Source organism: Elgaria multicarinata, chromosome 4, assembly GCF_023053635.1.
Source record: "Elgaria multicarinata webbii isolate HBS135686 ecotype San Diego chromosome 4, rElgMul1.1.pri, whole genome shotgun sequence".
Classification (NCBI taxonomy): Eukaryota; Metazoa; Chordata; class Lepidosauria; order Squamata; family Anguidae; genus Elgaria; species Elgaria multicarinata.
The window spans coordinates 79,755,776-79,768,374 of record NC_086174.1 but is presented as its reverse complement, the minus strand read 5'-3'; the positions used below and the strand labels follow the sequence as shown (position 1 = coordinate 79,768,374).

The following is a 12,599-nucleotide window of genomic DNA, read 5'->3' as shown; positions in this document are numbered from 1 at the left end:
ATGGGTTGAATATGGGTTGTTGTTGTTGAACTGTGGGTTGTTGTGTTGTGTGAACCCAGCCATGCTAACGAAGTATGGTTTGTTAACCACGAACAATCCCTAGTTCACAACCCAACAACAAACCCTGATTTCTTTTCATGGGTTGTTTGTGGTTGACAAACCATGGTTTGTTGGCACGGCTGGGTTCACACAACACAACAAGCCATGATTAAGTGACAACATACTCAGCCCATGCTCTAGCTTGTTACGGGTGTGAACCCAGCCAGAGTCTTGGTCACAGGGAGAGCCAGTTCCAGTAGCCTATCCATGCTGACTGCAAACTAAAACCTGTATTGATTATACTGGTTTACAGATAGAAAGGATTCATTAAGGTATTTTTAAGTCTCTTTCATTTTCAGATTTGGGATCTAATCAAGCAGATATACTAAAAGTGTTGTCCCACCCACCCCCCACATTTAGCAAATGTTGGTTGGTCACCTTTCAGTCTCTTCCCTTTCTTTTCTTTGCTGCTCCTCCCGTTCCCGTTGCTCCCGGGCCAGTCGCCTTTTTTCACTAAGCAACCTGGTTGCTTCTTCTGCGTCTGTTGTCCCTGCAGAAGGCTTGCTAGAGACTGGAGAGGGTGAAGCAGCTGAAGGGGCAGAGGGCAGAGCTGGAACAGCGAGAAAGGAAGAGTCAACATTCCAAACAGGACAATCTGTATTCTGTGTATCTGTAGAGCATGGGACTCATAATTTTTTCACACACAAAAACACAATTGTGCAACTTCTGAAAAGTCATGGACATTTTAAAAGGTGAAGGGAGGGTCTGTTCACTGATGTTGAGAAGGGCACATGATTCTGCAGCTGAAGGGGAAAGACAGAAGGGCTGGATAGACCTCTACTTGAGGCTCTAGAGCAGGGGTGGACAACGTGTGGCCCCATTGCCTCCAAAAAATGGCACCCCTAGTGACTTTGTTTGAAAGCTAAATTTGGCCTATTTGGCACTCCATAGCTGCTACAAAGCCCCAAACATGTTAAACCTAGCTTGTAAATAAGCCAAATGTAACCACAGTAGTGCTCTGTAGCACTAAGAAGCAGTTTTGCCTTTTTTTCCCCAGCGAGCACCCCACAGACTGTACCCTGGGATGGAAGGAATTCAAGGGGGCAAAAATGACCCCTGGACCTCCCAAGGTTGCCCATCCATGCTTTAGAGAACCACTGTGAGTCAGAATAGGCAATCCAAGGTTAGATAAACCAATGGCCTGACACAGTATAAAGCAACTTCATATATTCATACGTCTTAAACAGAAGAAATACCAGAAGAGCTGTGCTGGATGGAGAGCAGCATCCATCTTATCCAGTACCCGGTCCAAGAACAGCCAGCCAGATGCTGCCTGAACACCTGTATGCACAACATGAACACAACAACGCTCCCCTGCTATTAGTCCATGCGGTTGTCATGTATGCCCACGACAGTGGTGATGAGCAAGACGTATGAGCTGAACACCAGAGGTTCAAATAGCTCAGCCATGAACACATTGGGTAGCCCCAGGGAAGCCTCTCTTCTCGATATATCTTGTGACATTTTATTATTTCAAGTGGTGTGGCCATTTAAAAGGTAATTTCAGAAGATGCGAAAACCTTCTTGAAGTGAAGCTGCAAGGCAGTGCCATGTCAATTTAAGAGTTACATCTCCTCATTTAACGTCTCCTCGGTTTCTGAGCAACTTCAGTAAATTTGGGGATTTTAGATGTGATATACTTCTCATGACTAGATAAAAGAGACACAGTTTCAGTTAGATGAGCACCACTACCCCAGTATTCTTGTCTCTCCCTGCTTATCCAACAGTAGGATAACAGTGGTTGAGCATATTGGCTATTGTACAGATTACAAAGAGGACCAGCGTAAATGGATGGAATAGCCCACCTGCTTTTTGTGTCAAGGAAGTGGGCACGCCACAACTGTGTGGAGGAGGAGAAGCAGCTGCCGCTGCCATTTGCCTGCCTTCCCTCTCGGCAGTAGTGGGGATTGGACCTTTCCTAGCTGCAATCCCCATTACTACTCAAAGGGAGAGAACAAGGCCAATGAATGACAGAACTTCTTCCTCCTTGCTACCACTGCCTCGGGGGGGGGGGGGGAAAAGCAGGCAAATGAGCGAGTGTGATAGCTGTGAAGAGGAGGAGCCACGGTCTGCTTGCTTGCTTGTTGGATTTTCCCCCCCTCAGGGCCAGATGGTGGATGTGGAAATGAGCAAAATGGTGGCGGCAGTAGTAGCAAGGGGTACTTTCAGCAGCTGACAGAAAATGCAGTGATGAGGAGGTAGCCTCTATAAGGGAGGTTGCCCTCACTGAGGGGGTGGCACTGATGGTTTCTTGCCCAAGTGTCAGCACTGGCCACAAAGACAAAGTATGTGGATATTATTTGTAAATTATGAAACATTATTTGTACATTATTAAACAATACATGATTAAACAATAAAAATTACTCCCATAAGTTCAGTGAACCAAAACAGCATCACAATAATATGTGATGGAATGGGGAGTTAAGAGAAGTTAAATAAGAAAGGAACACACTGGAATACTGGTAAGTTGAGTCTTACTTTGTGCGATCTCTGGTTTACAAGGATGTCCTTCTTCATTTGCAACCACCCTTGCCTTCTCAGGGTCCGTCTTTTCTTCAGTTGCCTTCACAGATTCCAGCTGTATTTCCTTTTTCTCATTTTCCACTTTGCGCTCATTTTTAATAGGCCGAATGTTGCCAGGGGAAGGGGGGCGAGGTTGAGTGGAAGAGATTCTAGATGATCCATGTGTTGGAACCTTCTTGGGTGTTCCAGGCAAAAAGGGAAATGATCCAGAGGCATGCCTATTCCAACCACAAAGGAACAGTAATGGCAGTGTTAACCACTCTTTTAAATTGGTTTTTCCATTTTATTGAGTGTTGGCATATTATATCTTACCTACCCATTGTTCATTGCCCCTCCCAGAAGAAGAAAAAAAGGGGGCGGAAAGGAAAAAGAGGGAAGGCGCAAAAGGAAGGAAGATTAGAGATTATTTTGGATTAATCCCATCTCTTGTTACATAACCACTTTGTTATCAGCAATTTTTACTGATAACAAAGATCCTGGCAAAAGAGGTTAAATGATATGTGGGACAACTTCATGAGAGCTAGCAGGAAATTATTAGCAATAATTTACTGCTAGCTTTCACAATGTTACCCCAGATGTCATTGAACTTCTCTAGACAAGAACTTTGTTATTAGTAAAAACTGTTCTGTCTACACATTATAGTTTATAACTTCTCTTTAAAGCAAATAGGAATGGAACTAATGGGAATGGAACCTTAATACAGAGAGATATTTAGCTGTCATGAAATACATTTCAGTTTTTTTGTTTTCCCTTTTCTTAATTATAGGTGAAGACTTTGGGGGAATCATATCCATCCGAAGGCAGGGGTAGAAAAATGGATTATTCTCACTCTGAGACGGGAGGTCTTTGAATGGAGTGTAACCTTGGTATAGCTTGATTTGCCTCCGTTTCTTGCAGAGGTCAAGGTTCCCCCTCAATTAGGAATCCGACTCTAGTATGAGCACCTCTTTGTGGCTTAACATCCATGAATCCCTAAGAAAGCTCTTTGCAACCTTAGTGATGTGTATGCCGTTGACAGTCTTTATCTGTGCAATGGCCCCACGGTGCAAAATATGCTGGTTGTTCCCATGACAGAAGAGAAGTAGCCATTTCCCTAATTGTAGGGAAGCTATGGCATGTGGAATGAAATGGCTTAATCTCTGTACGTCTGGTGCTTGGTTAAGACGATGTGGGAAGTATGCCTGCTTCAGCATGTGTCTGTATGCTTGTCTCTGAGTGCAAGTGGAGGACAGAGAGTCTCGGTAAGGTTTGATGTCATAGTTTATACCAATATACTCGAGACTGCGATAAGGGGTTAAGCTTTACCCAGGGCTGAGGAATTGCGGGAGGTCCGGGGCCATTTTTGTTCCCCTGGGTCCTCCCACAGGCCGCCTACACCCAGGCATTCTGTAGAACTCCCCCCGTAACAGCATCAATAGCTTCTTTCGCCCCGCTGCCAAAATCAGGGTCTGTTGGAACTACATGTGGCCTATGGCCACTGGTTGCTCACCCTTATTTTAATCATAAAGGTCTGCCTAATAACCTACTGCCCGAGCTCTGAAAACAATCATATAACATGTATATCCTTTAGTTTGCATATTTATTTTTGTATGTAGTCTATTTTTCTAGAGTAGAAACAGCATTTCAAGAGCTTTAGATGCAAACAGCACTTAAAACAATGCATGGGCTGATAGCAAGTTACTTACCAAGGAGATGATTTTATTCTGAAAGTAGAAGGTGAATGAGCTCTTTTTTTGCCAGAGGAAGGATGAGACAATGAAAAGCGCTTTTCCTTTTCTTTTCTGTTAGTCTAAAATTTAGCAAATAGGATAAATCACCCACATCTCAGCGCAAATAAGCAAGACGTCATTTTCCCCATGCATAATGTGGGACAACATCCGTAGAAAAACAGCCTTCTTATTAAATGTGATAATGACTAGGTTTGCACATAATGCAACCTATACTATAGTATAGGTTGTTGAATTCTGGGTTATCGTGATGTGTAGATGTGGCCATGCCATCAAACTATGGGTTGTTAACCATGAACAACCCAGCAAGAGAACCCATGGTATGTTGTTGGTTGTGAACTATTGGTTGTTTAAACCATGGTACATGTGAACCCAGAACCATAGGTCATTCGTGGGTTATTTTGCCAGGCTATAGAGGCAGTGGGCAAGACCAGTAAACAAAGAAAACAGCCACTCAACATGGTAGTATAAACCCTACATGGTTTATTCAATCATCTTTCAGACAAAACCTAGGTAGGGCAACAAATCATGGGTCAAATAAACAATGGGTTTGTATTATGTGCGGTCCAGGCCTATATGTGATGTTCAAGAGTATTGGCTAGTACTATCTGGTCTGAACCTTAATCGAGACCTAACGCACCCTTAACCTCAAGCAGCCTGCCCCAGCCAGGTTCCATCCAGACACTGGCTGAGGAGTGCTGTAAGTTATAGTCCAACACATCTGGATAGCACCAGGCTGGGAAAGGCTCACTCATAGGGTTTTTGTCATTGGCTTCTGTGGGAGATGGCATATATTTATTGTTTTATATTGCATAATTTTATCTCTACGCCACCCTGAGATCCTCGTGATATAGGGCGGTATACAAGTGTTTTAAATAAATAAATAATCAAATAAACTAAGCAGACATTCACTGACTGTCCTTCTATCTGACAGTATGCACTTGCTCCTTTTTTACTGTTGCTCTCTAAGGCCAAGTCTACACCAGGCAGGATAAAACACTATTGAAAATGGTATGTGTCATGGGGGCAAACAGTTGTCAGTGCACTTCAATAACATTATAAATCAGTAGTATAAGTCCTGTCTTGCTGTCATCAGATTCTTAAGGGAGGCTTTTGTAGCTTGATACAATACCGACTGCAATCGTTTTGATGTGTTACACATTGCAGTTCATAAAGCATTGAAATAACTTAAACATAATCACTGTTTACATGAAATTAAGGTTGTGTTATCAACTTTCTAAGCAATAGCAATTGTAACACACACTAGTAATTAACTTTTCAAGATACTATAGCTGTTCTAGTATTTACAGTCTCCTTCACCAGTTAGCTGGGGGAAAGGTAATCACGGCCAGGGAAGGCAACGGCAAACCACCCCGCTATAAGGCCCGCCAAGAAAACGTCAACGAAAGCTGGCGTCCCTCCAAGAGTCAGTAATGACTCAGTGCTTGCACAAGAGGTTCCTTTCCTTTCCTTTCCTCACCCCAGATACTGGTGTAGATAGCTATAAATTCAAAGCAAACGAGGCCATATTCCCTATTGATAAAATACCAGGCAGTTTGACCAGAGGGAAAGATCCTTTCTGACCACACACATATGCTGTCAATAAGACCCAAGGCATTATGCTCCCAAGCTGGATCTTCATGATGTAACTTGATGTCTAAGCAAGGTACTTTACTTAGCAGATTATGTAATGAAAACAGACTTGGTAGGTCCAAATCTGCCCTCCTTGTTTCTCGAGGCAGCCATTTCTCCAAACCATAAGGCTTAGTTACTGGCAACAAGAGCTTTATGTTAAAATATGCTGGCATCTGCCTTCAGCCCTGCCCACCAGTGGAATGTGCCCCCCCCGCCCCCCGCAAAGCTTCTCTGAAATGGAATTTGGCCCTCAGGCTGGAAGAGGTGCTGAAGAGAGACTGAAAGAACTGGGCATGTTTAGCCTTGAGAAGAGAACACTGGAGTCAAATTACAAGAAGCCAGATTCTGGCTTGACATCAGAAAAAAACTTCCTGATTCTTAGAACAGTATGACAATGGACCTAGGGAGGTCGTGGGCTCTCCCACACTAGAGACATTCAAGAGGCCGCTGGACAACCATCTGTCAGGGATGCTTTAGAGTGGATTCCTGCATTGGACTCGATGGCCTTGTAGGCTCCTTCCAACTCTACTATTCTATGATTCTATGACCCCTCCTTCTCTCCAGCAGTAAGCCTATTCATAACCCATAAGCTTACCCCTGCCGAATGGGTGGGCCTCCTCCGTCTCACGTCAGGTGTCGTACCGAAGAGTTTGGTTCTGTCTGCTGGATTTCGACAGCTTATGGCCTTTAAGGAGAGAGGGCTGATGGGGCTGCAAGATGCTGAACGAGGACAAATGGGGATGACTAGGGTATGGGTTTGGTTTTTTTCATGTATATTTAACAGAACACATAAAAGGAAAGCCGAGAAAAGATGACAGGAACAAGACGAAGGAAAGGAAGGAATAAAGTAAAGGAGGTATTAATACAGAGAGAGAAAGAGACACACTTAAACCAGAACCATCATGTGATTATCCATGGATAACTTCAAAGGCATTTAAAATGGGAACATTTCAAAAATATAACACCATGCAACTGAATTGGGCTATGTTTCTTGGGTCTTTTCAAACAACATAAAAGTGTATGGATTTTTAAAATTTTGGTCCCAGTACACACACTGGAAAGTTTTAAAAGAAGAATCTGGAGAGACTTCCATATTAAAGAAGCATCTCAACACATCATTAAGGAGTTGTGCAAACAAAAGCATAAACAGAGAAATCCCAGAACTGAAAGATCACTTTCCTTGTTGGTGGGGCAGTATGAGATGGAATTTCAGCCCCATTGCTTCCCATGAGGATCGATGTGCCCAAATCTATCCCTCTTTGTTTTTCTGTTAAAACCATTGACTCCTCCCCTTTGAATGACCTCCATTGCCCTGTATACCCATTTTGAAATATAATCCCACCTGAAATGTCAACTCCAAATCTGTGCAGCACTTCGAAGGAAGAACCATGCATTGAACGTATGTAACGTATTCTAATTTGCACACTGGGAAATTCTCACTCAGGGTTTTTTATGCATCATTGTTGTTTTACTTCATACATTGGTCTAGTCCACACATAATACTAAGCCAGTATTTAGCATTACATGCACACGCCTCTAAAAGTCCAGGTGAGATGGGATATGCCTGGAAAGAGGACAGGATTCTCCCCCCTCCCCTCCCCCCGATTTCTGGCTTGGTGTTATGTACAAACCAGGAAGTAGTTTAAAACAAACTCTAGTCAATCGCTAAACAAGCCAACAACAAACCCTGGACTGTTTTGATGGCTTGTTTAACAAACTAGACTTTGTTTTAAATGATTCCTGGTTCAGACATAACAATAAACCAGGAATCAGGGAAGTGGAACTAAAGTCCTCCTCCCAGCTACATGTGGGGAGACAGGGGAAGTAGAACCATGCCTCACTCAGACTTGCAAAGACGCATGAACATGACATTAAATCCTGGCCTGTAATGAGCTGAATACATATTTTGTAGAAAGATAGCACTCTTCTTCAAAAAGCTAATGTCTCTCAGCTAAAGTAATTGGAATTTGTTTTATGTGATGCCTATATAGTCCTTTATTGGAAAATGAATCTGAAAGCACCTGGGAATACCTAAGCATTCAAAAGAGGTTGCAGCGTATTACTAAAATTCCCTAGCAAGGACCTACCCTAACTCTATTATATAAGCTGTGAAATTAATCGTTTCCTAACTAATAACTGAGAGAAGAAGTGTCACCATTTATTTGACACACTGGATTTTGTAACACATGACTTTTCTTTAAGTCTCTGAGGGCTTGTTTCCAATTGTTACATTTTTCATGGTACTTCCACTCTAGTGCCTCTTATTTCTATCCCTTGGCAAATTGTGCATTTAAGAAACGGGAAATTTAAGGAGAGCTCTGTAATAGCAATTACAGTTGTCATACTGGGGAATCATTTGAGGTCATTTTTACTTTCTTAAAATTCTGTAACATTGACTCATTTGTTTTCTATGCTAGGGATGGCCTTGGAGATTCCTTTTGTTCAGCATCTGTTCAGCATCTCATAAGGCTTTGTGTATGGAATTCCCTCTATGCTTCTACCATCTCTCCTTTATGCTATTAGCCAAGAGTCAAACTAAACGTTCCTGTAATCACACATGGTAGGATTTTTTGTTTTTGTTTTTTTAAAACTGTGGAGTTAAGTCTATGCAGCCCTGGTTCATATCCAGACTGTGACCATGGGGCAGGGGTGTGTGTGTGAGAGAGAGGTTTAAATTCCCTATCCCAGAGCACCTACATCCCAATCGGGGCCACAAATGCTTACACTGGAGTAAAAAAAACTACCACTCATAGCAAGAACATTTATTTTGGCCCTCAGTTATGAATGTCACTGGTAAAAATGAATTGTAGATTTCTTCAGGTCATATCCCAAAATTTTGTACCTAGTTGAAACTGGTCAGAGGAAGAAAACATGAAGTAGGAAAGTAGGAATGAGCAAAAAATATAATATGTAAACAAAGCTATATTTCACAGACTTTCTCAACATAGAAATGTTCCTCTCAGTGTAAATGTTTTTAATCCTCTTTTTTTAATCTTGTAGGAAAAAATAGCCTCTACTAAATACGCACTTGTAAACAACAAATGCTACAATCCTATACCCACTTAACTGGAAGAAAGCCCCACTGAACACATGGGACTTGCTTCTGAGTAGAAATGTATAGAATTGTATTGTAAGGGTACAAGTTAATGAAAGCAAGCCATTTCTAGTTTCCATTGAAACCCAATGGAACTGAAGTCCACTGAAATTCAATGCTAGTGCAACATCAATAGTGTTTGCTAGCACAACGGATTTCCCAAGAACTACATCACGCTAGCAAGTGCTCTTGATGTTGCACAAGTTGTGGTTTACACTAGTGCAAGTCAATAGCTCTAGTGCTACGATACCATTGGATCCTTCCCCTAGATGTTAAAATGGCATTTATAAAATACATTATCAATTGCGCTAATAATGGGAGGCTAAAACTCTTTTGCTTGGTTGTGCCTTGATTCCTTGATGTGTAAACGATTTTTCCTTCTTTATGTGTTCTGCTGAGGCCAGGATCAAATCTGACTATTGGGACAATTAAGTTACTTTAAAAATAAGGTCCTGATAAGGTTCAGCAAAGCGGAAACTCAGTTGATCAGCTTTTAATGATATATACAAGGGTCAAGTAAGGGAGGAGGGGAACTAAAAAAAAACTATTTAAAAAAAGTTTAACAATTTTAAATATATCCAAAATAGATAGATAGGCAGGATATGGGTAACAGATGCCTATAAAGTTTTAATGGCTGGGTCCTGCTAATGGAGAAGTATAAGTTCTGCTGGCAGTTAAAATCATTTTCTATTACACAACAAGAGAGAGAGAGAGAGAGAGAGAGAAGCAAAGAGTTCCAGAAATGAGAGAGGAAACAAAAAGAAGCAAAATCCTCCATGCTGCTATCTGAATCAGGGGAGGGAGCGTAGCTCAGTGGGTAGACCACCTGCTTTGCATGTAGAAAGTCCCAGGTTCAATCCCCGGCTTCTCCAAGTTAGACTGAAAAAACTCCTGCCCAAAACGCTGGACAGCCACTGCCAGTCAGTGTGGACAATACTGGGCTAGATGGGCCAAGGGTCTGACTCAGTCTAAGACAGCCTTCTTTGTCCCTAGGTCAGGAGTTCTCAGTTTCTGTGCTACTCAATGGATTTTCTTCTCCATTATTTATTACAATTTAATCGACGGCCAAGCCAACCTCACATTAATCCTGGACAAACTTAATTTTAAAATAGTCTTGCAGAGATTTTTGAAAAGCCTAGCCATGTAGAGAGTTAGTTCTATCATGCTGTCATTTACCTGCATCGCCTGACAAAGTTGCTGCGCTTTTACTTCTGGCCAGGAATGAATGCGTCGGCGTCAGTAGTCTGCTAACAATGCTGCTCTCCCATGGACTTAGCTGCAGACGTCGAGCTGAGTGTCACCATAGAAGTGAGATGTTAGGTCACATGCCTTCCACAGGCGATCAGGTGCCACACCAAGCAGTTAATAAAACATTGTTTCCCATTGCACAGAGAGGCCATGTTGTTAAAAAGATTTTTAAAAGGTACAGATTCCTCACCCCATTTACCTTTCATTGTATATTTCCATTTCACCGTTTAGTATTAACATACCTTTTCGGAAAATGACCGATATCGTATATTACAGCGCTCTGACAAACTCAGAATGTTCTATTAGTCCTAACAAGAATACATGCATTTTAATTTCAAGTGTACAGTCTTGGTTATTATAAATGGTAAAAAAAAAAAATGCTTCCAACCACCACAGGTTATTTATCTCTGTTATTTACCAGCTATCAGAAGGCAACCATTTTCTGTAGGCTGTTTTAGCTGTTTCAAAAAGCAGCTGTGTGTGTACACTTGTTTTATGCCACTTCTAATAATGTACAAAAAGAGAACGCATGGGAGAAACACCGAGGAGGTGTGCACCAGTTTCCTTTTCACATGCCACAAGGTGTGGCAGAAAGTGGGAGTGCGCAGGCCCTCATGAGCCTGCTTCTTGCTTGATGAAGAGTGTTACAACATGCAAGCATTATTCCAAAGTACTCAGACCACTTTCAGATGGGAACGTTGTTGCTTTTCACATATATAGGAAAACAGCTCTTGCAATGGGGCCGGGGGCTTGTACATGAAAAGTAACTAAAAAATCCCATCTGAAAATGATGTGCGTTCAGAGAGAGAAAGACAGAAAGAAACACATCTAAACTTTGTGTGTTTGACCAGACTCAAGATATTTCCAGATGAGACTTTTACTGTGCGATTGCCCTGCCTCATCCACAGAATTTTATGGAGAGTCCAGTCACTGTCCTTCACTTGTAATCCCCCTTGTTTTCCTACTACATTCCATTTCCATCTTACCACATAAAATTTGTAAAGGAGAATAGCTGCATAATGCTTTTTGATTGGTAGCGTCAGAAGTAGTGCACCAGAAAGCATCCAAAGTTAGTTGAAATAAGGTCCCATGGAAATCAATTGAAATTGTAACTTACATTAAGTCCCATTGATTTCAATGGAATTAAGTTCAGCCGAGTCTAGATCTAACCCTGCATATTTGCAAGGAGCACCAACTACAGATGCATGTCAAACATATTACAGAAGTGATTTTAAAGGTACAAAATGAATGCCCCAAGTCACACCTGTATATTTTAAAATGAAGAAAAATTCGCCTGACGATGTGCCCAAACACTAACTGTATTTCACAGGGAAAGTGAGTGGATCCTGAATGAATGAAAAGTTCATCCTATGCAAACTTTAATCCCTGGGCACTTCATCACACATTTTTGTGCTTTAGTTTTAGCAGCCTAGAAAAATGTCTTTATATAAGAAATCTACACTAGGCTGCCTGCATAAACATTCTTACATAATGAACTGTTGCAAAAGAGCTTTTCAATTAATAGAATCATGTTCAGACAGATTACATAAAAGTACAAAATATAACTATGGATGTCCCCATTAAAGCACATCATTGGTCATTAAACTTGCATCTTAACAATGCAGAAAAACCATAAGAAACACTGTTTGCATTATTTCCTCTGCCGAGTTGCTTTTATCCAGGGTGCTGCTCTATTCTGACTACTATGAAAGTCTGAAAATTTGTTCTCCACCACTTCAGCTGTACACATTAATTTCAATAAAACTCTTCACTACCAAATTACAAGTTCATGAGAGGTGAAATAACTGACACCAAGGAGAGCGGGCGTATCTTGATGGGCTTTCTTTTTTCTACCTCCTCCTGCTTTTTTCTATTTGCACCCTGAAGCTATAGACAGAGCTACATGTTAGGAGGCAAACGCAGGGATAGGAACCTTGTGTTTTTCCTGCAATGCTAATGCAGGGGGGTGGAATGGGGAGGAAGGTCATTTCCAGGGGAGAACCAGTGGGCAGAGGGGTGCTCAACTCCCACCCATCATTTCTCTCCAGCAAATGTTGCCCCAGAATTTCTTTTAGCACATTTTCCCGTCAGCTATTTTCTGAAACATCAGATAGAAAAAGAAAGGCAGGGGAGGGAATTTGGAAGGGATAATCAGTGGGCAACCTTCTTCTTCCACCTACAGCTACTCCCTTACAAATGGTCTCTGTCTCTGGACTTGTATTAGCTTGGTAAACAAAAGCATGATACATGACGAGTCCTTTATCACTGAAAAT

The 12,599-nt window shown here is 41.7% G+C and overlaps 1 protein-coding gene across 1 annotated transcript in view; it reads right to left on the bottom strand.

Annotated features, from left to right (window-relative positions):
• MAP7 (microtubule associated protein 7) overlaps nucleotides 1–12,599 on the bottom strand; it is a 110,349-nt gene that overhangs the window by 17,241 nt on the left and 80,509 nt on the right. The window contains exons 7-11 of the mRNA XM_063124624.1: nucleotides 10,255–10,368; nucleotides 6,580–6,704; nucleotides 4,308–4,411; nucleotides 2,578–2,840; nucleotides 478–649 (exon numbers count right to left, since the gene is read on the bottom strand). Coding sequence (XP_062980694.1) covers nucleotides 478–649; nucleotides 2,578–2,840; nucleotides 4,308–4,411; nucleotides 6,580–6,704; nucleotides 10,255–10,368 — 778 coding nt within the window. The remainder of the gene's footprint in view (nucleotides 1–477; nucleotides 650–2,577; nucleotides 2,841–4,307; nucleotides 4,412–6,579; nucleotides 6,705–10,254; nucleotides 10,369–12,599) is intronic.